Source organism: Muscardinus avellanarius, assembly GCF_963383645.1.
Source record: "Muscardinus avellanarius genome assembly, chromosome: 4".
Lineage (NCBI taxonomy): Eukaryota > Metazoa > Chordata > Mammalia > Rodentia > Gliridae > Muscardinus > Muscardinus avellanarius.
In genome coordinates, this window is record NC_137789.1 from 21702684 (window position 1) to 21728856 (window position 26173).

The 26173-nt window shown below is 37.6% G+C and overlaps 1 protein-coding gene across 1 annotated transcript in view; it reads left to right on the forward strand.

Moving 5' to 3' along the window:
- Nucleotides 1-26173, forward strand: part of TAF2 (TATA-box binding protein associated factor 2) — a gene marked incomplete at both ends in the record, with an annotated part of 69924 nt that overhangs the window by 6884 nt on the left and 36867 nt on the right. The window contains 12 exons of the mRNA XM_080695233.1: nt 1149-1290; nt 2897-3128; nt 4766-4950; nt 6701-6814; nt 8736-8835; nt 11166-11251; nt 13147-13282; nt 15658-15812; nt 16431-16545; nt 17362-17471; nt 20436-20501; nt 22448-22700. Of these exons, the coding sequence (XP_080551359.1) occupies nt 1149-1290; nt 2897-3128; nt 4766-4950; nt 6701-6814; nt 8736-8835; nt 11166-11251; nt 13147-13282; nt 15658-15812; nt 16431-16545; nt 17362-17471; nt 20436-20501; nt 22448-22700 (1694 nt within the window). The remainder of the gene's footprint in view (nt 1-1148; nt 1291-2896; nt 3129-4765; nt 4951-6700; nt 6815-8735; nt 8836-11165; nt 11252-13146; nt 13283-15657; nt 15813-16430; nt 16546-17361; nt 17472-20435; nt 20502-22447; nt 22701-26173) is intronic.

The following is a 26173-nucleotide window of genomic DNA, read 5'->3' on the forward strand; positions in this document are numbered from 1 at the left end:
GCTGAGGCTGTCCTTGAACCACGATCCTCCTGTCTCAGCCTCCCAAATGCTGGGATTTTAAGTATCACTATGCCCGGCTGCATTATAATTATTTTTAGGTTCAAAGTAATATAAACATGCATGCACATGACACTTGATGTTTTTCTCTCTGGATCTATATTTCACTAAAGCTACCCAGGCTAGCTTTAAACTTAGCATCCCAAGTAGCTGGGACCATAGTCATGCATCTACTGTTGCTTATTAAAGTGGAAGATTTTTAAAAGTTGTATGACTAGAACAATTTTTCAAGATTTGAGAGCCTGTGCCATATCAGTTTAAAAGGACATTTTGCAGCACAGGTCTGGAAATATCTGGTTCAATTTCTTCATTTCATAGAAAATAATCTGAAATTCAGTGAGAGTAGGTGACTCGCTGAAGTTCATTTAACTAACTAGAGGTAGAGTCAAAGATATAACATAGGGTTTCTGTATACATTTTGTATACTTCTGAGCGTATCCTTTCTAAATCAAATTTCAGCCATTATAATTATATGAAAGGTTCAGCCTACCTTCATTTAGCCTTATAAAAATTAACCAAGATAAAGTTTAAAGACTTTCTGTTTTGTTTTTGCTTTCTCTCTGTGTGGGTATTAGAAAGATGTACAGAAGGAATTACCCAATTTAAGGCCCAGGCATAAAAGTTCATCTTTGCCTGTTCAGGTAGTTGTAATATTTGAGGGACAATTAAAATGTTTTCTTAAATTTTAATGAAAGCAACGTGTTTATTATGCAGAAACCAAATATAACAAGAACAACAACAACAATAAAAAACAGGTAATGCAGATTCTCATATAGTCCTCCCTACCCCATTCTCTGTCCTTCTACTTTCTAAAGGTAACTAGAGTTAACAATTTCAGGGAAAGGTAAACGGTGGAAAATCTTGAAAAGTAAGTTTGGCATTGGATTTTGACGGGAATACCAGGTGATGCAGTCTATCTAGTTAATATAGGCAGAGATGACACAGCCCGCACTAAGGCAAATAGTATGGTTTCTAAAAGAAAATTCAGTCTTTGGTTCCCATCTTCTGTTCAGTGCAAGTCTTCGCTCTTATTCTGGAGATCACTGCTAGTTACTGATGTGTAAATGGATGTGTGTATTTATTGGTTGCAGAGTTAAAGGTCTTGAAGATACACATTAATTTTTCTCTGGATCAGCCAAAGGGAGGTCTTCATTTTGTGGTACCCAGCGTCGAGGGGAGTATGGCCGAGAGAGGTGCTCATGTCTTCTCTTGTGGATATCAGAATTCCACGAGGTAGAGTATAAACTTACATATTTCCATTAATTTCATTTGTCAATTGAGTTTTTTTGTGCATGCACATGATTCAGGTAGTGTAAAATGAGAATTAGGGTCTGGATTTCCCTAAACTTACACCTCTTGTACATCATGGTATCATGTTCCATTAGTTACTACTGCTCAGTTTTATGGCTTGCCTCTTCCTCTTTCTAAGTCTAGTGTTAAACAATAATTACCTTACCAGGCATGGTGGCGCAGGACTGTAATCCCAGGACTTGGGAGGCTGAGACAGGAGGATCGCGCAAGTTCGAAGCCAGCCTCAGCTACTTAGTGAGGCTTTCAGCACCTTAGTGAGACCCTGTTTTTAAATAAAATATAAAATAGGTCTGGGAGTATAGCCCAGAGGTAAAAGGTCCCTGGGTCCCATTCCCAGTACCACACACACATACACACATACAAAAAAATTTAATAAAATAAAAAATATAATAGGTCTGGGGGTTTGCCTCCGAGGTGGAATGTTCTGGGTTCGATCCCTCTTACCTCCTCCCCCCAAAAGAAGATAGTCATCCTACTTGATTCTTTTTAAACTTAATATTGAAGTAAAATGTGAATAAACCCATTTAATCTACACTCAGATCAAGGCAGAGCATGACCAGCTTCACAGTCGTACCCTGACACACACTTCCGTTCACTGTTTCCACAGAACGTTTTCTTGTTCAGCTCTTCTGTTTTCTGGAATACCACGGGTGTGTTTTTTCACACTTGTTTTTGAGCTTTTTATAAATGGGATCATATGTATTTTCGTATTATTGTATATCATTATAGTTTATTCATCCTCATGGCTCTAAAGTTATTGAATATCTTATACTTACTTTCCTCAGATTATAACCTTGTCTGAGCCAGGGACACTCCTATTTGTGTGTGCTGAGTGCCCATCCTGATAACTTAGAAAGACACGACATGAATTGATAGGAAATAAAAAATTTTATGTCTGGATTTATCAGCAGTTTCAGTATATAAAATGTATCACATACTATAAAAAGCAGTTTCCTAATATATTAGGGATTTATTTCAAGTATTATGTTTCATAAAACTTTGTTTCATACACTTTTTAGTTTCTGGAAATGAATGCTACATAAAAACTAACTAATGTGAATATACAAGTCAAATGTGTGTGTGTGTGTGTGTGTGTGTGTGTGTGTGTGTGTGTGTGTGTGTGTTGGGGGGAGTCCTGGGGGTGGAACCCAGGGGCTTTTCTACCTCCGGGCTATACTCCCAGACCTATTTTATACCTTATTTGGAAACAGGGTCTCTCTAAGTTGCCGAGAGCCTCACTAAGTAGCTGAGGCTGGCTTCGAACCCATGTGATCCTCCTGTCTCAGCCTCCCAAGCACTGGGATAAGCATGGGCCATCACACCTGGCTACATAATATATTTTTAATGTTACCATATAATATTTGGAAACATTTTATCAGATTCTTTTAAAACATACAGTAGAAAGCTTCATTAGTTAAGTAAAGTTTCTTTTTATGCAGTTTCTAGAAATGTTAAAATAACTTAGATGTGGGAAAACAGTATAGAGTTTACTGTCAATGTATTTTCTGTACTGTCAATCTTTTCTTAGATTTTGGTTCCCATGTGTTGACTCATACTCTGAATTGTGCACGTGGAAATTAGAATTTACTGTAGATGCTGCAATGGTGGCTGTTTCCAATGGAGATTTAGTAGAGACAGTGTATACCCATGATATGAGGAAGAAGACCTTCCATTACATGCTTACCATTCCTACAGCAGCGTCAAATATCTCCTTGGCCATTGGACCTTTTGAAATACTTGTAGACCCTTATATGCATGAGGTAAGTCGTAGCTTTTCTTAACTCTCTTTTGCCTTTTTTACTCCTATGGGTATGAATGAAGTATGTCTTAACTCATGTTTCAACCACCAGCAATGTCACTAGAGAGAAAATGTTTTACATCATACTTAATGATGTCAATTCTTGAATGAATTTCCTTCAAAAGGAAAGAAGTAGCTGTGGATGGTGCTACATACCTGGGAGGCTGAGACAGAAGGATTGCATCTTCAAGACCAGCCTCAGCAATTTAGTAAGACTCTTGGTGACCTAGTGAGACTCTGTTTAAAGAAAAAAGAAATTCTACATTCTAGCTGAGGTTGTAGCTAAGAATTCCTCTGGGTTCAATCCAGTACCGAAGACCACACATATACACCAAAAAAAAAGAAAGAAAGAAAGAAAGAAAGAAAGAAAGAAAGAAAGAAAGAAAGAAAGAAAGGAAGGAAGGAAGGAAGGAAGGAAGGAAGGAAAAAGAAAAGAAGTCTTCATCAGTTTGGTGACTAGAATTCTAACCCTGCCCAACTTTTCTCCTTTTTTTCTGAACATGTTGAAGTGAAACTAAGCCTTGCTCTTTGATTTTGACTTTGCAGTATTTCAGATACCAGAGATGGGACTAGAGTACTCATAAACATATGTTAAGCAAAAAGATTCCATTAATAGTAACAAAATTAGTTGCAAATTTCAACCTTCTCTACTCTAGTCAGTGTATACTTGAATCTGTTTTTGGATATTTATGTGTAAGGTGAGATATAACCTAATAGACAACCAGTATTTTATTAGCATTTTTTATCTCTTAAGGACTAACAAGCTTCTTGCAACTTTTAGTATGTCTTTTTATGTAGATAGCATGGTTAGCCTTAACTAAATTGCTAGTCTGGGAGATTGGGAATGTAGCTTAAAGGTAGAGCACTTGCCTACCATGTCCCAAGGCCCCGGTTCAATTCCAGCACCCACCAAAAATAAACATAACAAAAACGTTAATACAACAAAAAGTAAATATGTACAACAAAAGAATTACTAAAATGTGCAATATTTACTAAGCTAGATATTTATGACTAAAGGGTAGATTTACAGTAAGGTTTGAAATTAAATTCTTATTCTGTATACATTTCAGAAGAAATTGTGTGTGTGTGTTTATGTGTGTGTGTTACTAGGGATTGAACTCAGGAACATTCTACCTCCAAACTACATCCCCAGGCCCTATTTTATGTTTATTTTGAAACAAGATCTCACCAGGTTAATGAGAGTCTCACAGCTTGCTGAGGATGTCCTTGAACCTGCAATCCTTTAGTCTCAGCCTCTCAAGCACCGAGATTATAGGCTTGTGCCACCATGCCCAGCTCAGAAGAAATTTTAATTTAACTTGAAACCAAAGTTTTATTTTTATGGCCTAGGCACTTCACAGACTTTTAATTCTTCATAAATTTATTTTTCAGTGTAGTGAATATTTTGTAAACATGCTCAATAAAAGTAATGACTAACTTTACAATAGCATTTCCTTTCAGCATCATGAAATTTGCAAAAATGGTTTTATGTATATACACACACATACATAAATATGTATAATTGAGTTAATTAGAAAATTTTAAAATGTCAAAGTGAGCTCTTTTATTTGGATGATTTTTCCTGCCTTTTATTTCCAGGTTACTCATTTTTGTTTACCCCAACTTCTTCCGTTGCTTAAACATACCACATCATACCTTCATGAGGTCTTTGAGTTTTATGAAGAAATCCTGACTTGTCGATATCCATATTCCTGCTTTAAGACCGTATTCATTGATGAGGCGTATGTTGAGGTAGCTGCTTATGCTTCCATGAGCATCTTTAGGTAGGTATCTCTTCACATTTGAAGTGCCTAAGTTAGGAGAATGGTATGAAGAAAAGTTGTTGATATTCTGAGGAATTTTAGGATGTCTTTCAAACTTTTCTCCTTCATTGTGGTTGACTGTAGAAAATCTTGTGACTTAAATGTAGACCCAGTAGTAGCAGCACATGCCTGTAATCCCAGCACTCGCGAGGCTGAGATAGGAGGATCACTTGTTCAAAGCCAGGCAGCAACATAGTGAGGCCCTCTGCAACTCAGTGAGACCCTGATTCAGAATAAAAAAATAAGCCGGGTGTGGTGGCGCACGCTTGTAATCTCCGCGCTTGGGAGGCGGAGACAGGAGGATCGCGCAGGTTCGAAGCCAGCCGTGCTGGCTAAAGAGACCCTGTTTCCAAAAATAAAATAGGTCTGGGAGTGTAGCCCGGGGGTAGAAGGGCTTCCAGGAACCCCAGTAGTACCAAAAATAAATAAATAAATAAAATAGGGCAATAGGGCTGGGGGGTGTTGTGGCCTGGAAGTAGACCACCCCTGGCTTTAATCTCCATGACCGCACACAAAAAATAAATTATAGAAAAATGAAGAAAATTATAAAGTAACATAAAAGACTTTTATCTAGAATTAACTGCTATTATTTGCCATATTTTTTTAGTTTCCTTTCTGTTTATATTATTTTTAAAACTATTCACATTATATGGGTAAATGAGTATGGCTTTTTTCCAAGTAGTAAAAGTTTACTGATATCAGAAATTAGTGGGAAAAAACAGAGAGGCCTCTGCTCTTTTTCTTTCTCTCTCTTTTTCCTTGTCCCTCCCTTCCATTGTGTGTGTGGTACTGGGGATTGAATCCCAAGGAATTCCACCTGAGGGCTACAGCTCCAACCCAAATTTTTTTCTTATTTGGAAACAGAGTCTCACTAGGTTGAAGAGAGTCTCACTACTTTACGGAGGCTGTCCTCGAACCTGCCATCCTTCTGTCTCAGCCTCTCAAGTGGGATTACAGGCGTGCACTACCACTCCCTGCCCTCCCTCCCGTCTTTTCTTCCTTTGGAAAGTCAGTTATTTAACCTTCCTTGTTTCTAAATTTTCCATATGTAAAACAGACATTTCCCAAGTATTGTTAGAAAAGTCCAGTGGAATAATGTATTGAGAGGGAATAGAAGCACAGAATGCTAATAATTACTAGGATAAGACTTTTGAAATTAGAGCACTCTGTCATCTCAGAATCAGATTCGATGAACCATATCAGTTGTTCCATACCCCCCAAAATTATTATTATTATTATTATTAATTATTATTATTATTGTTATTATTGTGGTACTAGGGGTGGAACCCAGGGGCCTTCTACCTCCGGGCTATATTCCCAGACCTATTTTATACTTTGTTTGGAAACAGGGTCTCACTAGTTGCTGAGAGCCTCACTAAGTAGCTGAGGCTGGCTTCGAACCTGCGCGATCCTCCTGTCTCAGCCTCCCAAGTGCTGGGATTGCAAGTGTGCGCCACCACGCCCGGCTCCAAAAAAATTATATTTTTTATGGAAGTCAGTGAGAAACATTGTGTTTCTTGCTTTAAGTAGAAGTGACTAAGATTTTAAATTTCAGTTTGGTTCTGAAAAGTTTCGAAAGCTCTTCTTAAACTAATCTGATTTTTATGTTTTGACTCCCACTTAAATTCTGCTATTTTAGAAGTGTGATTATTTTGACTGAGTAAACGTTTATTTCTGATTACAGTTAGCCTCCTTTTCTTTTCAATTTCAGCACCAATCTTCTGCACAGCGCCATGATTATAGACGAGACACCTCTGACGAGAAGGTGCTTAGCCCAGTCTTTGGCCCAGCAGTTTTTTGGATGTTTCATATCCAGAATGTCTTGGTGAGTAATTTTAAAGTTTATAACTACTGAGAAAAAGAATTGGGAAAGTTTATTATTATTTTCTTTTTCTGCAGTATAAGCTGATCTTTGCCTTAATTGTATATAGTTAATTAATTAATTAATTAATTTTGTGGAACTAGGGATGTAACCCAGGGGCATTCTACGACCGACCTACACCCCCAACTTATTATTATTATTATTATTATTATTACTATTTTTGAAACAGGTTCTCACTAAGTTGCTGAGAACCTCACTAAGTAGCCGAGGCTGGCCACAAATGTGCAATCCTCCTGTCTCAGACTCCCAAGTACTAGGATTACAAACCTGTGCTACCAGGCCCAGCATATATAGCTAATTTAAAAGATACTCCTCCTGTATATCTAAAGAAAAGTAACGAGTATAACTCTCATTCTTTTTGGCCATAAAATCAGTGTAATTACTTTTGTAATTTACCATAAAAATAAAGAATTTTTATAAAATAATGTCTTAAAGAACTAAGTAGACCGGGCGTGGTGGCGCACACTTGCAATCCCAGCACTTGGGAGGCTGAGACAGGAGGATCGTACAGGTTCGAAGCCAGCCTCAGCTACTTAGTGAGGCTCTCAGCAACTTAGTGAGACCCTGTTTCCAAATAAAGTATAAAATAGGTCTGGGAGTATAACCTGGAGGTAGAAAGCCCCTGGGTTCCATCCCCAGTACCACAAAAAAAAAAAAAAAAAAAAAAAAAAGAACTGCTGAAAACTGTAGGCTTATAATGTCATTGTTTAAAGCAGTTGGAAATGTTCAAGGAAATATTTCAGGCAAAATTATTTTATTAGTGTTAATGATAGAGGAGTTTGCTTGCTAGTGCTAAGGTTTGTGCCATTTTGCTAGAAAGTAGAGATAAGAACATTTTTATGTTGGTATAGTTCAGTGGTAGAGTATTTGCCTAGAAGATTACACCCTTGGTATAACCCTTTCCATTCTCAAAAAAGAACATCTTTTATTTACTTTGAGATGAATTTGAAGAAATTTGCAAAACCCTCTTAAAATTATCTAATCGTGAACATTTTGAGCTATATATACTATGTATATCTTGACTTTCTTTCTTGCTGGAGGGGAATGGACAGAGGGTAAAGGCTCTTGATTTGTAATTTTCATAAAATTTTATATTAAGTTTAATTAAAGAATAGTCCTTGGAACACGGTAGGCAAAATGTTTCATGAATGGATTTATATATTCATATATAAATCATACATAATGTCATTGCTTTTTCTCTAGATAAATCAGAAAATAAGTAATTTAAACTGTTTATTTTGGGTGGTACTGGTTGTGGAACCCAGGGACCTTCTACCTTTGGGCTATACCCCCAACCATATATATATATATATTTTTTTTTTAATTAAATTTGGGAAGAAGGTCTCACTAAGTTGCTAAGAGGTTCACTAGGTTGATGAGGCTGATTTTAGACTTGTGGTCCTCCTGTCTTGCCTCCTAAATCCTGAGGTTACAGGCTTGTGCCACCATTCCTGACTACCTTTAGGTTTTAGGAAGCACGTTGGAAATTATGCATGGGATTGGCAACAGTAGGATGTAAACTCTTGAGTTGAGCAGTGCAGTCCTGCCTAGGAGCAGTATGTCCTTAGAGACAGACAGTGATGAGGGTGGGGCAGGAGAGAAGCGGCACTGTGCGGACAGAGTGCCCCTGGGAAATCAGAGCGGACACAGTCTTAAAACTAAAGTCAGATGTGAAAAAGGCATACAGATGTACAACTCAGGAAGAAGAAGTTGGGAAACCTAACTGTTGTTAACTTCCGTTTCCTTTAAGAAAGTGGGAGGTGCATGCTACACTTAGTCCATTATACTTTTTGATCTCATCTGAAGACTTTTTAGATTAAAAGTTTATAGTTTTTTGTTTTTATTTTTGTTTTTTTTTGCTTAGGTCTGACGAATGGGTGTTGAAGGGAATTTCTGGCTATATTTACGGACTTTGGATGAAAAAAACTTTTGGTGTTAATGAGTACCGCCATTGGATTAAAGAGGTAATCTCTATTATCGATTTATAAGTCAGTAAGCTGTGTTAGTATTTTTCTGGTTTCCAAGTATCATGTGCTTTATTTTTAATGACTGATGATTATAAAATACTTTTAAAGACAATATCCCTTTTTCTAGCAAAAGGGAAATCAGTTTTCTGAGAAAGACTAATGATCTTATCTAGTTTTTATTGTCATTGTTAGCCCCCCCGCCCCCCGAACTTCTTTTCCCCAAGGAAGAAAATATTTAAATTCTTTAAGTACAAGTTGTCATTAAATCTATCCCAGCTCCTCCTAGTGGTCATTTATACCCGTGCTCCTAAATTTGTTTGACTCTGTGGCTGGTTAATCTTTCCAAGCCTCATCTGCGTAAAGAGAGTACTAGTAGTATCTGCCCCATGAGTTCGGATTGTGATTTATAATGCATGCAATGTACATGTTTCTCTGCATGTAAAAACTGTTGTTGTATGCTGGGTAGCCTGTGAATGCACTTACGTTCTCTTATTACTGCCACAGCTTTTCCAAATATTTTAAAGACTTTGCCAGAAATTTAAAAATAAACTATTTCACATTTCTTATTCTGGTCATATGCATATACATTTTAATCATATCATGCTTAGAATCTTTTTCTCAGAAATATCTCACCTTTCATATCTTTTTTTTTTTTTGTGTGTGTGTGTGTGGGTCTGGAGATGGAACCCAGGGACATTTGAACTCTGAGCTATGCCCCTGTCCTATTTTTTTATTCTTTATTTTGAAACAGGGTTTCACTAAGTTGCCGAGGGCATTACCAAGTAGGTGAGGCTGTATGCAAACCGCAATCCTTCAGTCTCAGCCTCCCAAATGCTGGGATTACAAATGCATGTCACCATGCCCGGCTACCTTTAATTTCTTCATTTAAGAAAAATCCTTTTTAGCCGGGTGTGGTGGCACAGGCTTGTAATCCCAGCATTTGGGAGGCTGGGACAGCCTCAGCCACTACTTAGGCCATTTGCAACTCAGTGAGACCCTGTTTCAACATAAAGAATGAAAAATAGGGCTGGGGGTGTAGCTTGAAGGTTGAATGTCCCTCGGTTCCATCCCCAGTACCGCCAAAAAAAAAAAAAGAAAGAAAGAAAAATTCTCTTTAAACAGTCTTTCATCTTCCCCCTTTTCTTATGTTTATTTTTAAATTATCTAGGCATAAATGCAAGCCCCAAATTAATTGGTAAGGACTTAAAGCAGTCGAGCATGCTGACACATGCCTCTAATCTCAGTATTTGGGAGGGTGAGACTGGATCACAGGTTTAAGACCCTCAGCAATTTAGGGAGACCCTATTTCCAATAAAAATAGAAAGGGCCGGGAGTGTAGCTCAAAGTTAAAATGCCTCTGGGTCCGATCCTCTGCACCCACAATAAACGAATGAATACTTGAAGCATCTACTGAAGGATTCATATATTTAGAATTGTTAGAACCCATTCTTCATTTTAGAAGAAAAAACATGCCACTTGTAATGTGTCAAACACTGTTGGGAATATTTTATAAAAATTAACTAACTTAATTCTTCTCACATATCATTTCCATTCTATAGATGAGGAGCCTGAGGCACAGCGAGGTTAAATTATTTGCTCAACGTGGAGCCAGCTGAGACTTGGCCTTGTAACACACATTGCACTGTTTATCACTTGTCTGTCTGCATCTGTATTATTTAAGCTGGTCGCTATTTTCTAGAACAGTAGTGGTGTTGACTTTTTTTTTACTTTGATTTATGCCATACTGAAAAAACTGGAGGTGTTGGAAAATGGCAGATTTTTTTTTTTTTTTTTTGCAATGAACCCAGTGGCATTCTACCTCTGAGCTACAACCCCAGCCCTATTTTAGTTTTATTTTGAAACAGGGTCTCACTAGGTTGATGAGTCACTGTTTGCTGAGGCTGTCCTCAAACCTGTGATCTTCCTGTTCAAGCCTCCCAAGAACTGGGATTACAGGTGTGTACCACCACACTTGGCTTGAAAATAATAGACTACTAATATAAATTACCTCTATTTCTTTTAACTTGCCTAAGTCCCCAGAAGCAAAATACTGAGAAGGAAGACGTGAAGTTGGAAGACAGGTCAGAGAGGTCGAGAAAAGCCATGAGGAAACGTTGTCCAAATGCTGGCCAGCCCTAAGTCACGAAGAAGGCCTTTGACTCTTACCATTCAGCCATCGATGTAGTTTATTGAAGAGAGCATACGCTGTTCTGCAGATATAAATTTATCTCAAATTTACATTTTGTTTCAGGAAAGAAAATATACAGATTAGTTCAAAAATTTTGTGTGCAAATTTTCAGATTCCTGTTTTTGTGTCTTTTTTTTAGGAACTAGATAAGATCGTGGCATATGAACTGAAAACTGGAGGGGTGTTACTGCATCCCATATTTGGTGGAGGAAAAGAGAAGGATAAGTATGTTTATTGCTCAGATAAGATATTTATAAACCTTGTGTTATGGGATCACTTATATTACTTGTGTTTTTTGTTGAGGCCCACACAAGACCAGACATGTAATAATAGTATGCAGAACTCTAGACACCACAGACACTGGTAATCTGTTACTCCTTCATGGGTATAAATGCATTTAAACTTTAAAAGAAGACTCAATAAATAGAAGGCTCTTCTGTTTTCCATGTTAATTTCCTAAAGCTACTTTATCATACTATTTTCATTAATGTTTAAAAATATTGGAAACTAGTATTTTGCTTATATACCCACATTATTTTTTAAATGTAAGCACATATCATCATCAAGACATCTATGCCTATTTATTTCTAGTTAGTAGTCACCTAAGTAGACACTCATTTACTCTTTCCTTTTTTCTCCTCTCTTTGATCTTCCTCCACCCTTCTCTCTTTTTAAGCAAGTCACTGTAAAGGAGACAGCCACTTATAACAACATAATAGTGCTGATATGGGTAGGTAGCCATCTATTCTAGAGTTCATGGACTCACTAAAAGACTATGGATTGAATTGGAAGGAAAATTTTCCTGTGTTTAAAAGTAATTGTTCATACATGGCTCACCTTGTCATACTATCTAAACTATTCAATAGCACAACAAAGATTAACATATTTAAAACTGTATAAGGAAGCTGGGCATGGTGATACATACCTGTAATTCTAGTACTTGCTAGTGTGAGACAGGAGGATCACAGATTCAAGGCCAGTCTCAGCAATTTAGTGAGACTGTTTCAAAAATAAAAAGACTAAAAAATAGGGCTGAGGTTGTAGCTTGGAAGTACAATACCCCTGGATTCCATCCCTGTTACCGCAAAAAAAAAAAAAAAAAAGTAAGAAAGGACTGGGGTGTAAGATGTCATGTGTGGCATCGTCCAGCACAGAGGAACACTGTGTGACGGGGAAGAATGAAGCGCTCCCTTCAGCCTTGAGCCCTTTTACTTAATGTTGGTCCCATTCATGAGGTTGAAGCCCTCACAGCGTAATCAGCTCCCAAAGGTCACACCTCCTCGTACTGTTTTATATTTGGATTAAGTTTAAGGGTGGATTTTGGAGTGGGTACTACTCATTCACTGATAATATAATTTGGTCTATTTATGAGGGCTAATTTGTTGCTACACCTTAAGGGATGGGTAATTTTTAACCAGCACTTCTGCTTCTAAACATTTATTATACAAAAATACTTGCACATGTTATACACATGTGCAGTACCACACATGCAGTTCCACAGCATTTGGAATAGTGAAAAATTGTGAACAATTGAAATGTTCGTATATGTCATAAATATTTTCTACTAAACTCTCACCTTTATCTTACTGATTGTCTTTTTCATTATGTCAGAGTTTTGAGTTTTTACAGTCATCCTGGTCTTCAGCCTAATCTTCCTCCAGAGTTTGTGTTTTTCATTAGAAAAATTTCTTCTACTTTGGGATTATTAAGAAGAAATTTTTTCTTAATTTTCTTTAAATAGGTTTATAATTATTTTTCTTAGATATTATAATTCACGTTGAATGTATTTTTGTGCATGCTTTAGCATTAGGGTTTTGCCTAGAATTGCACTGATTTTATTGATAGAACTCGAGAGAATTTATATATTCAATATTGGGCCTTCCCATCTGGGAGCTTGGCATGCGCTACTTTTATTCAGGTTTTCCTTCATGTTCTGTAGTTAAACTTGATCATTTTCTTTTGGTTAAGTTGGCTTTTAGATGTTCCTTAGTACTAAGGAAACTGATTGGGTATTCCATGAGGCTCTTGATCTCTTTATTACCTCGATGTGGCCCTGAACTGTATTGCCTGTTCACTAGTCAAATCTGTTAAATTAAGTGAATCTGCTCTTTTCCGTACAGTCCAGCGTCCCATCTTCACTTTTCAATAAAGCATCCACACACACTCTCCTGGGAATACTACACTATGTTCCAGTGTAAAGCACACCTTGTGATGAGATTGATTGAAAATAGGATCAGCATGGAATTTATGCTACAAGTGAGTACTGAAGTTTGCCCTCAGCAAGGGCAAAGGAAGATCTGGGTGTATAATCTCAATACTGTTTTATACAAGTCTGGATTTATGGTTTTGTTTGTCCACTAAGAAACCTGTTCTTTTTATTTGCGCTTTCTGAGGTGTAGATTGGGTATCAGTACTTTACCTACTTAGCACATGATTATTTTGAGAATGAAATTAGAATGTGAAGATGAAAGTAAAACCTATTAATCCATATGGGTTTGTGTTCTGCTATACTTAAATTCCATTTAGAAATATTTTCACTAGGAAAAAAAAACAAATCAATTTAGCGGGTATTTATTTTGCTATTGCAAAATTTTGTCATGTTTTAAGATAAGTTTTGGTGTAAGTAGTTAGCAATATAGTAGATAAGATAAAGATCAGGTATATGCATTATAAATGAATAGTTTTTTTCCCCATTGATAGCATTTTTACAAGAATGAAGAAAACAACATTTAATTTCTTTTTCTGTGTGTTTAATACAGGGGATTGAACCCAGGGGTGTTCTGTCTCTGAGCTACACCTCCAGTTCTTTTTACTTTGAAACAGATTCTTGCTAAGGCTGGCCTCAGACCTGTGATGATCTTGTCTCAGTCTTCCAAGCACTGGGATTTTACAGGTGTATGCTACCACACCCAAATTACATTTAATCTTTTTTAAAAAGCATTTTAGCTGGGAACTTAGATTAGTGGTAGAATGCTTATCTCGCATAAGTAAGACCTTGGGTTCGGTCCCCAACACTGAAAAATAATTGAGAGATAAAGAGAAAGCATTTTAAATTTGCCCTAGAGTTAAATTTCTTTAATGCTTTTGTCCTTCACTGTGCCTTTAGCTTGGAGAATATAAATATTAAATGAGAAAATGGTCCATAAAGAGCCCCTTAGCTGTCCCCATAGCCCTTTTGTGTATGTGTGTGATGTTAGGGATTGACCTCAGGGCCTTCTAACACTGACTTACATGGCCAGCCTTTTTATTTTTTTGTTTTGAAATGATCTTGCCAAATTACCAGACATTGCTCTCAAACCTGTGATCCTCCTGTCTCAGCCTGCCAAGTACTGGGGATTCTGGGCATGTGCCATCACTCTTGGCTCTCCTTTTTTAAAAAACGGGAAAAAAATACACAATTTTTTTTTTTTTTTTTTTTTTATTTATTTATTTGGTGGTGCTGGGGTTCCTGGAAGCCCTTCTATCTCCGGGATCCACTCCCACGGGCTATACTCCCAGACCTACTTTTTTTACTTTTTATGTGGAAACAGGGTCTCTTAAGCCAGCAAGGCTAGCTCCGAACCAGCGCGATCCTCCTGTCTCTGCCTCCCAAGCGCGGGGATTACAAGCGTGCGCCACCACTCCCGGCAACATACACGATTTATAATATGCCTGAGAGTTTTAGGCACCTAATATTTTTTTTTTTTTTTTGGTGGTGGTACTTGGGTTCCTGGAAGCCCTTCTACCTCCAGGCTACACTCCCAGACCTATTTTATACTTTTTTATGTGGAAACAGGGTCTCTTAAGCTAGTGAGGCTGGCTTCGGACCTGCGCAATTCTCCTGTCTCGCCTCCCAAGCGCAGGGATTACAAGCATGCGCCACCACGCCCGGCTACATGTTTTTTTTTCTAATTCTTAATGAACCATATTTTTTGTCTAGTACATTATTAACATTTGTAATGTTTAAGATATTTTTTTATTCTGGTTGTTTAGATTTTTACATGTTTCTCTCTCTCTTTTTTTTTTTTTTTTTTGTGGTACTGGGGTTTCTACCTCCAGGCTATACTACCAGACCTTTTTTATATTTTATTTGGAAACAGGGTCTCACTAAGTTGCTGAGAGCCTCACTAAGTAGCTGAGGCTGGCTTCAAACCAGCGCGATCCTCCTGTCTCAGCTTCCCAAGCGCGGGGATTACAAGCGTGTGCCACCACGCCCCGCTTAAATCTTTACATGTTTCTATTGCTTGTATCTTTTGTGTGTGTGTGTGTGTGTGTGTGTGTGTGTGTGTGTGTGTGTGTGTGGTACTGGGGTTCCTGGAAGCCCTTCTACGTCTGGGCTACACTCCCAGACCTATTTTATATTTTATTTGGAAACAGGGTCTCACTAAGTTGCTGAGCGCCTCACTAAGTAGCTGAGGCTGGCTTCGAACATGCACGATCCTCCTGTCTCTGCCTCCCAAGTGCGGGGATTACAAGCGTGCGCCACCACGTCTGGCTTCTATTGCTTGTATCTTTGAGGTAGAACAATCTACATAGGAAGTTATGGAATTATTGTACTATTATAGTGATAATGTTATAGTGCAAAATATGTCGCGTACACAGTTGAAAGCCATGTTACATGAACTTACTAAATGATACTTTTACCCTTCCAGGTTTTCAATAAATTGCTCAGTCTGGCCAGTACTGCTTCATCCCAGAAGTTTCAGTCACACATGTGGAGTCAGATGCTGGTTTCCACATATGGATTTTTGAAATCGATTTCAAATGTCTCTGGCAAAGATATTCAGCCCTTAATAAAGCAGTGGGTGTATCCTTTTCAATAGCAGTTCAACACGGGGGAAGGGAATAGGTATGTGTAAGGGGAAGATGAAAGAAGAGGAATTTGGGGGCTGTTGGGAGTATGGACTAGTGGTATTTCTTAAAAATAGTGGAAATAACTGAGTTGTGAATCATTTCCTCTAAAGCACCTTCTAATCTCTGAGATACACAAATTTGTAAAATTTGTCATATTTTAAAGTACGTTTAGTATATGAGCAAAGAAATAGGTTTGATGGTGATTGATGTAAATATCCCACCAGTTGGGCCTGTAGCATTACACACAAGATGAAACTGTCTGGTGACTGTAGATGTCGCTCGAGGTTGGCACAACTTGAGCGATACCTTGGAACAGCGCAGCCTTTGCATTGCAAAACTATTATACTAATAATCTGATAGAGTGGTTTTGTTTCTTTCATTACAAATTTCTTAACGGTTCAGAAAATTTCTTAAAGTCTGGGAAACACTTTTTTATAAGACTTTTGAATACCTTGCCCCCTGACTTTGAGCTGGTGGGAGTTTAACATTTGAAAATTGTTATTGCCATAATGAATAACTTGTTTTGTTTAGTACATGTTTCTGTATGTAAATTTCCTTTATAATCCTTCAGTGACCAGAGTGGAGTAGTCAAATTCTATGGAAGTTTTGCATTTAATAGAAAACGAAATGTCTTAGAATTAGAAATAAAACAAGATTATACATCCCCTGGGACTCAGAAATATGTGGTAAGAGATTTTTTTTTCTTTCTTTTTTTTTCTTTTTTTTTTGCCAAGGGATTTTGTGCATTGCTGTCTTTCCAGTTTCAGTATGAGGAAAAACTAAGGGATTACTGTTTGAAGGTCTGTTTTTAAATTTTTTTTTAAATGTGTATGTTTGTGCATGCACGTATGCACACATGCAGTACTAGGGATTGAATCCAGGGGAGTTCTACCTCTGATCTACACCTCCAGCCCTTTTTTATTTTGAAGTTGCTCGGACTGGCCTCAAGCCAGCGACCCTCCTGTCTCATCTTCCAAAGTTCTGTTGACTACACATGTGTGGCGCCCCACCCTAGAAGATTCTTACTGAGATTTTGTTTCAGAAAATTAATTGAGGAAATAGCATGTGTCAGTGAAGAAGAGCTGTAGATAGAGATTTCAGGGAACTCAGATTCTCCCAATTCCACTTTCCTTTGGCACCATTTGCATTTTTATTTGTGTAGTATTTTTTGTTTTTTGTTTTTTTGGTGGTGGTACTGGGGGTGGAACCCAGAGGCTTTCTACCTCTGGGCTATACTCCCAGACCTATTTTATATTTTATTTGGAAACAGGGTTTCACCAAGTTCCTGAGAGCCTCACTAAGTATTTGAGGCTGGCTTCGAACCTGCACGATCCTCCTGTCTCAGCCTTCCAAGCGTAGGGATTACAAGCGGCGCCACCACGCCCGGTATGTAGTATTGTTTTATATCGTGCTATATGTATCTGTTTGTACACATAAATATACATATTGGTATTTTTCTAGCACAGTCTTTGAAAGGCATGTTTGATTTATTTTTTTTAAAGGGACCACTTAAAGTGACAGTACAAGAGTTAGATGGATCCTTCAATCATACATTGCAAATTGAAGAAAACAGCCTTAAACATGATATACCTTGCCATTCCAAAAGCAGAAGGTAGGCATTAAACCACAGCTATAAATTAAAGGTTAAATTATGGTTCACACAAATAAAAATGCTAAAATAAAATCACAAAAAGTAAGGACGGTGTTACCTAGTATCCTATTTCTTCCTGCTTTACGTCAAGTTAGCATTACCTATCGTTCTTCATTTACTCTCTGTTTTTGATAACATTTTTATCTTTGCAGTTTTCTTTTAATTTTTCTGGATGAAAGAAAACATAGAGTACTTGTCTGTCCATATCTGAGTTGTTTTGCTGTCTTCAGTTGTATCCGTTTCCTGCAAATGGCAGGATTTCATTTTTTATGGGCCACCAGCTGGAGACCAAGCCTTCGACACACGAGATTTGGGGAAACATTGCGGATCCAACTACAGATTTCTGCTCTTGGCCCCCAAAGGCTCATGCATACCCCCTCACCATGCAAAATGCATTCAGTTCATCTCCAAGAGTCCCAGCGATCTTAACGTTTCCAACATTGCTCCAAAGTCAAGTCTCAGGTCCCTGAGAATCAAGGCAGACTTTTAGCTGTGAGCCCCGGTAATATCTAGAAACAAGTTACATACTCCCAACATACAATGGTATAGGATACAGCTCCATTCCAGGAGGAAGGAATAGGAGAATAGCAGAGGAAGAATTAGACCAAAGCAAGGCTGAAACACAACAGGGCAGATGTTCAGCCCTGTAGCTCCATGTACAGCTCCTGGGGCAAGTGATGGCAGAATGTGCTTGTGCAGCATCGCCCCTGTGGCCGTGCTGGACATTCCTGTTCCCGGCATCTCTGCCTTCCCAGGATCTCCATCGCAGCTTTGGCTTCACACTCATAAGTCCCTGCATTCCACTCTCAGGGTGCCCACAGGGATCCTGACCCAGTCAAGTGCTGCCTGGCCTCCACAGTCTTCCATTGAAACCTGGAGAAGCCCCTATGACCCCATGACTCATACTCTATATGCTCAAACCAGCATCACATGGATGACAGCAAAGCTTGCCACCAGAGAAGCAGTAGCCTGGCCTGCCTGCACCATGCTAGGGAGACACCTTCCTCTGTGTCCCTGTGGGAGGAACCTGGGGCTGTAGTTTGGCCAATCCCTGAGGCTCCCTTTCCTATTGTCCCAGTGGAAAGCACTTGCCTTCTTTTTAACGATGCTAATTGTTTCAGTAACCACACATTCCCGGGCCCCAACTTTATAAGTGTTTTTTTTTTTTTTTTTGTTGTTGTTAGAATGCAAATTTTTCAAATCTTCCCTGATCTCTGCTGTCAGTTTTCACCTAACAGCTTGCTAAAGTCAGTCAGCTATACTAATGTCACCGCCTGATTGCTGTGTTATCTTAACATTTCCTCCACCAGATTAATTCGTTCATCTTTAAACTCGGCCCACAAAAATTATCAGGGCAAGGACAAAATATAGACAATTTCTCATCCTATTTCTAATAGAGTCCTCATACCCATTTGAAACCTCTTGGGTTTTGTGTTTTGGCACTAGGGTTTGAACCTAGAGGCATTCTACCTCCAAGCTATACCACTAGCTCAATTTTATTTTTATTTAGAAACAGGGTCTCAGTAAGTTGCTGAGAGTCTTGCTACATTGCTGAGGCCTCAAACCTGTGATCATCCTATCTCAGCCTCCCTAGGACTGGGATTACAGGTGGGTGCCACCATGCACAGCGAGCATTCTTTACATCTCAGATTCTTATCTGCATTCTGGTCTTCCACCTCGTATCAGCACTGTCCATTACACTCTACAACATTCTGGGGCTTCTCCACCCTGAATCTCTAAGCCTTTCCAAACTTCTTTCAAAAACTAGTTCCAAAGGCTTCTGAACAATATAATCAAGTAGAGTCACAATAGTGACTTCACTTCATGGCACCAGTTTTCTGTTAGTCAGCTTTCTGTGCTGTGACAAAATACCTGAGAAAATCAGGTTAGAGGAGGAAAGATCTGTTTTGGCTTCCAGATTCAGAAGTTTTAGTCCGTGGTCACTTGGCTCTGTTGGTTCTGGGCCTGTGCTGAGGTGGAATGTCATGGCAGGGAGAACATGGTAGAATACAGCTGTTCACCTCTTAGCAGTCAGGAAGCAGAGAGAGGGAGAGGAAGAGGCAGGGAGAAAAAGAGAGGAGCCAGTCTCACAACACACTCCAGAGTCACAGCCCCAGTGACCTACTTCTCCCAACTAGGCTCCACCCCTAAGCTTCCACCTCCTCCTGGTAGTGCCACCAGTTGGAACCGGGCCTTCAACACTTGAGTCCTCGGGAGACAGTCCAGATCAAACTATAACATTAAGTATTGCCTTTATTAGTGATGTCTTATTAGATGCTTTAGTAGTTAAGCACTTCAGTTCATATAGTATACATCCTTGCACATATTGCACCCAATTTGATTTTAAATTATTTACATCCCAATTTAGGCCTTGCTATTTTTTCATGTTATAAAGGATGTTTTTTATTGACAAATCCTCCAATTTCTTTATGTAAAATTATACCTATCAGTTTTTGAGAATATATATAATTTGACATTTTATTATTTTCTGGTTTTTGTTAAATTTTGCTAAGGAAAAAATTTCAATATTCATTCCCTCTAGCTTTAATATTGACAGGGAGTGTGTGTGTGTGTGTGTGTGTGTGTGTGTGTGTGTGTGTGTGGTGGAGGATGGAACCCAGGGACTTTTCCTGTTTTATTTTTATTTGGAAATAGAGTCTTGATAAGTTGCTGAGAGCCTCATTAAGTTGCTGAGGCTGGCCATGAACCCATGATCCTCCTGTCTCACTCTCCTAAGTACTGGCATTATAGGTATTCACCATCTTGCCAGGCTTGATTTTTGTTTTTACATTTGATAACTATTCCTCATTAGAATAATATTCTCAGTGTTATTTGAAATCTCTGATTTGATCTTTAGCTGTTCTTTTCTCTTCACTCAGATTTGGAAGTCTCACTATTTTCAAACTTACTTTATCTTAAATATAGGAATAAGAAGAAAAAAATCCCATTGATGAATGGAGAAGAAGTTGACATGGATCTTTCTGCAATGGAGTAAGTTACTTAAAAGTATGTAATTATTCTCCAAATAAGAGCCTTTAAAACTTTTTAAAGTCAATAGAAACTGTGTTAGAAACAAATTTTGCATAAAATCGTAATTTTACTTGTGGGGCTTGAGAGTTTATATTTTTTCTTTTTTTCTTCTTTTTTTAAATATTTTTGCTATACTGGGGATGGAACCCAGGGGCATTCTACCTTTGAGATACACCCCCAGCCCTCTTTTTTATTCTTTATTTTGAAATGATCTCACTGAGTTGCAAAGGGCCTCACTAAGTACCTGAGGCTGGCTGTGATACAATGATCCTCCTGTCTCAGCCTCCCAAATGCTGAGATTACAAGCGTGCTCCACCACGCTGGACTGAGATTTTATATTTTTAGTGACTCCCAGGTGATGTTGGTTAGATACTGTTTGGAACACTGTTCCAAGGCACATTGAGACTTCATGTGTTTGAAAAACACAATTTAAAAAAACCACTGTTCTAATTTCTATTTTGTTGTTGTTGTTGTTGTTGTTGTTGTTGTTTGTTTGTTTGTTTTTGTACTGGGGATGGAATCCAGAAGCGTTTTACCTCTGAGCAACACCCCCAGTCCTATTTTTTTATTCTTTATTTTGAAACAGGGTCTCACTGAGTTGCAAAGGGCCTCCCTCTCTGAGAACCATGATCGTCCTGTCCCAACCTTCCAAATGCTGGGATTATAAGCATGTGCCACCATGCCTGGCTTTCCTGTGGTGTATTTGACAGTGCTTCATTTTAAAATATAACGTAACTCAAATTTTGTTATTTTACTGTCCTATGGGTGGATTTTTTTTTATAAAACATCTCTAATTGCTTCCTAACTTGGATGCCAAATTATCACTATACATACAGGTTGTGATCACTTGCCCTTCAAGATCAGCGTTAAGTTAAATATTTCTACAGCAAGTACCTCACCTATAGCAAGTACCCAGTAGTATTTGTTGAATTAATATTACAGGTAGTATTCTTTTGATGACAGTGTTAGCAGAGACTTAATTTTTAAGCTTTGTTTATGACTTGAGTACATGAGAGTAAAACCTAGGATATGCCTTCAAATTATAATTTCACAACTCAGTGTTTGAGAAAAGAAATAATGGATCCATCATTAAAAAAAAGTGCTAAGAGTCAGTCAACTAAACAAATCAGTTTGGTAAAATAAATTTCTTTCATTTCTTAGTCTTAATAAAAGGTAGTATTCATGGCCATAACCAATCATTAGGTTATAGGAGATCAAATGAAGACATTTCGTATAATATTCCTTTTTCACATCACATAATGACAAATAAAAATTCCCCAAATAATAATTTTAGATGGAAAAATGAAGGACTCAATCTCCAGTGGGATAACTACTTTCTTATCCTTGAAGATCTCGTTAGAAAGCTATGTAAACATGGCAAAGTTGACGTACATTAAACATAATGAAAAACTTGCCACTGCAATTTAAAAAAAAAAGAATATATTAAACCAGTCATGGTGGCACATGCCTGTAAACCCCAGGACTTGGAAGGATTGACAGGTTCGAGGCCAGCCTCAGCAACTTAGCAAGACTCTGTTTTTATATATATATATATATATATATATATATATATATATATACACACACACATACATACACACACATATATACATATACACACACATATATACATATATATATATATATGTGTATGTATATGTGTATGTATATATATATATATATATTTGAAGGCCCGGCCCATAGGTTCAATCCCTAGTACCAAAAAAAAAAAAAAAAGAGAGAGAGAGAGAGAGAAGAGAAAGTGAATACAGTAAGAACTCTCAACAGTTTTGAATACTATGCCTAAAAGAGAGTCTGGCATGTAACTTCTTTTTTTTTGTTGTTTATTAAATATGAGACTTCTAAGTTTTTAAAAGTAAGATTAAACAAAATTTATTTTCTTTCAGTGCTGATTCCCCTTTGCTGTGGATAAGGATAGATCCCGATATGTCAGTATTGAGGAAAGTAGAATTTGAGCAGGCCGATTTTATGTGGCAGTATCAACTTCGCTATGAGAGGGATGTTGTTGCACAGCAGGAATCCATCTTGGCATTGGAAAAATTCCCCACTCCAGCGTCCCGGCTTGCACTCACTGACATATTAGAACAAGAGCAGTGTTTCTACAGAGTGAGGATGTCCGCTTGCTTCTGCCTTGCAAAGGTGAGAATACATAGCAGAGGGAAACAAGGTGATTATTGTCTACTAATAACATTTATTCTAGTCTCTTTTTCAGTACTCTTCTTAGCACATTGTAATTATACGTCATAGTATGATTCAAAGGGATAAGATCACACATGCACACATCGCTTGTGTATTTTGCTCCCTAGCCTACTGTGGCCCCCTTCCTCCTTCCACACACCTGTTAGAAGAATTGATGCTTTTGAATATGGAGTTAACATTATTTGAACTGTTTTCTTCCTTAAGCCTCCTTTTCCCATTTTCCAGCACCCCCATCCCCTTCTACTCTTCTACTGGCCTCGCTCCCCATTTATTAGAAGTTTCTTTTGTTTCCTGTTTTCTTTTCAGCTTCCACATCCTTGCCAGCATTTGTTATTGTTTGTATTTTTGTTGTTGTTACTAGGGATTGAATCTAGGGGCATTCTGCCTCCAAGCCACATACCCAGCCTTTTTTTTTTTTTTTTTTACTTTATTTTTGAGGACCTGGGAATGGAACCCAGGGCATTCTACCTCTGAGTCACACACCAGCCCTATTGTTTAATTCTTTATTTTGAAAAAGGGTCTCACTGAGTTGCAAAGGGCTGTCCTCTAAGTAGCTGAGGCTATCTTCAGACCACATCCTCCCATCTCAGCCTCCCAAATGCTGGGATTACAAGCATGCACCACCATGCCCAGCTTTATTTTTTATTTTCAAACAGTTTTACTAAGTTCCTGAGGATCTTGCTAAATTACTGAGGCTGGCCTCAAACCTGTGACCATCCTGTTTCAGTCTCCCAAGTGTTGGAATTAGAGGCGAGTAAGTGCCACTGTGCCTAGCTTGTTTGTATTCTTGATGATTGCCATTTTAACTGGGGTTTAGAAGAATCTCAGTGTAGTGTGTGTGTGTGTGTGTGTGTGTGTGTGTTACTGGGGATTAAATCAGGGGCATTTTGCCTCTGAACTACATCCTCAGCCCTATTGTATTTTTTTGTTTTTGAAATAGGATCTTACTAAGTTGCAGAGGCCCTTGATAAGTTGTTGAGGCTGCTCATGATCCTTTAATTCTCCTGTCTCAGCTTCCTAAGTACTGGGGTTACAGGCATGTACCACTACACCTGGCAGTGTAGTTTTTTTTATTGAACCCAGGGACATTCCATCTTTGAGCTACACCCCCAGCCCTATTTTGTATTTGAAACAAGGTCTCACTAAGTTGTTGTGGGCCTAAGTAGCTAAGGCTGTTCTGGAACCTGCGATCCTCCTGTCTCAGCCTCCCAAGTACTGGGATTATAGGCGTGTGCCAGCACATCCAACTCTTCACGTAGGTTTTATTTACATTTCTATGATTCCTAATGATGTTGAACCCTTTTTTGTCTATTCATTAGCCATTTTTATTTCTTCTTTTGAGAAGTATCTATTCTGTTTAATTGCCCATTTTTAAATTGGTTTATTTGGAGGGGTTTTGTGTTGAGTTTTTGAGTTCTTCACATATCCTATATATTAGTGATCTATCAGAAGGGTACCTGCAAATATTTTCTCCTATTCTGTAGCTCCCTCATCCTCATCAGATTCTCTTCTGTGATAATTATTTGACCAGAAATACTGAGTGCCAGTTTAAAAAGCATCTTGATAGTAGGTTCATTCCCATTTAGTGACTCTTTTCTCTTTCTAACCTCTAAATCTGTTCATCTTATGCTTTAGCAGATAGTAGTTTCTATCTGTTTTGTCCTTAAACAAGCTAGTAGTTGAATTCCTGCTTTCTCAGGTATTTTTAAAAAGTATGATTATTTGTTAAAGATATAATTTTATTGCTTCTATAAAGATCTTTGTTACTGACTCTTGCATGCTAAAATCTTTGCAGATCCATAAAATTATAAAATATGTTGCTTAAAGTTAATCATAATTTCATTTTTTAGGTATTTTTAATATAACCTACAATATGAATTTTAATTAAGCTTCTTGTTTTTTTTTTTTTGCGTTTGTTACTGGATATTGAACTCAAGGACATTCTACTTCCAAGCTATACCCTCAACCCTCTTTTACTTATTTATTTTGAAACAGTATTTTGCTAAAGTGATGAGTATCTTGCTGAATTGCTGAGGCTAGCCTTGAGCCTGCAACCCTCCTGTCTCTGCCTTTCAAGTACTGGGATTATAGACATGTGCTTTCTCCCCAGCTATAAACCATTCTTAAAGACTTAAGTAGTTAAACTATATTTAGCTTGGTTTTGAGTGTGGGTAGATCAAACAATTCATGGTGATATTTCTTTTCTTTTTTTTTTTTTTATTGGTGTACTGTATTCATACATCATAGTGGGATACAAACTTTTGTAGACATACATGCACACATCGCCCAGTCAGCCCCCACCCGATCCCCACCCCATTCCCTCCCCATCCCTCCTTCCTATGCTTGGTTTAGTGGTTGACATCTAGTATTATGGCAATTTATCTAAAATTAAAAATAATAATTTCACATAACAGTTTCATTTGTCTGATACCAAGCTTTTGATGACTTAAAGATAACATTTCAATATTTCTTTTTGCTTTCTTTCTTACCAGAGAATATTTTTTTCTATTTTTTTTAGAAACTATCACATATTTATATATTTATTTTTCAGAAAAAAAAATCTATCCTAATATGGAATATGGACTCTAGATACCCAAAACGATCTTGAAAAAGAACAAAGCTAGAAGATATATATTTTCTGATTTCAAACCATTTAAAGCTACAATAATTGAAACAGTATAGTACTGTTCTAAAGGCAGATATATAAACCATTGGAGTTAAATAAAAGCCTAGAGCTAAATTCTTCCCTATATTGTCAAGTTATTTTTGACAAGGTTTCCACGAACATTTGGTGGTGGAAATAATAATCTTTTAACTAAATATTGTTGAAAAATAATACTTACATGGAAAAGAATAAAATTGGACCCTTACCTAATCCCATATACAAATATTAACTCAAAATAGATAAAAGACCTAAATATAAATCTTAAGACTATAAAGTTTTAGAAGAAAATCTGGGTCATAAAACCTCACAACATTGAAATTGGCAGTGATTTCTTGGATATGATTTCAATGGCTCAGGCAACAGAAGAGTATACAAACTCCCTAAAAAATAAAAAAATATTGTATATCCAAAGACAATGTAAACAGAGTTAAAAGTTACTAATAGAATGGGATAAAATATTTCCAAATGCTATATCTGAAGGTATATTAATATTCCAACTAGAAATCCTAAAAATTAACAACAATAAAGGCAAACAGTACAATTTAGAGGTAGGTAAAAGACTAACATAAATAATGAATCTCCACAGATAACCAATCTTAGTTGTCTGTTGGATGGAAAATCTTGTTTCTCTGGTTCTGGTGTGTGTTACCTATTTCTTCTTTGTAGTTAATCTCTTTGAGTATTTTCTCTAGTGCTGGTTTTGAAGACATAAATTCCTTCAGTTTCTGTTTGTCATGGAAGCTTCTTA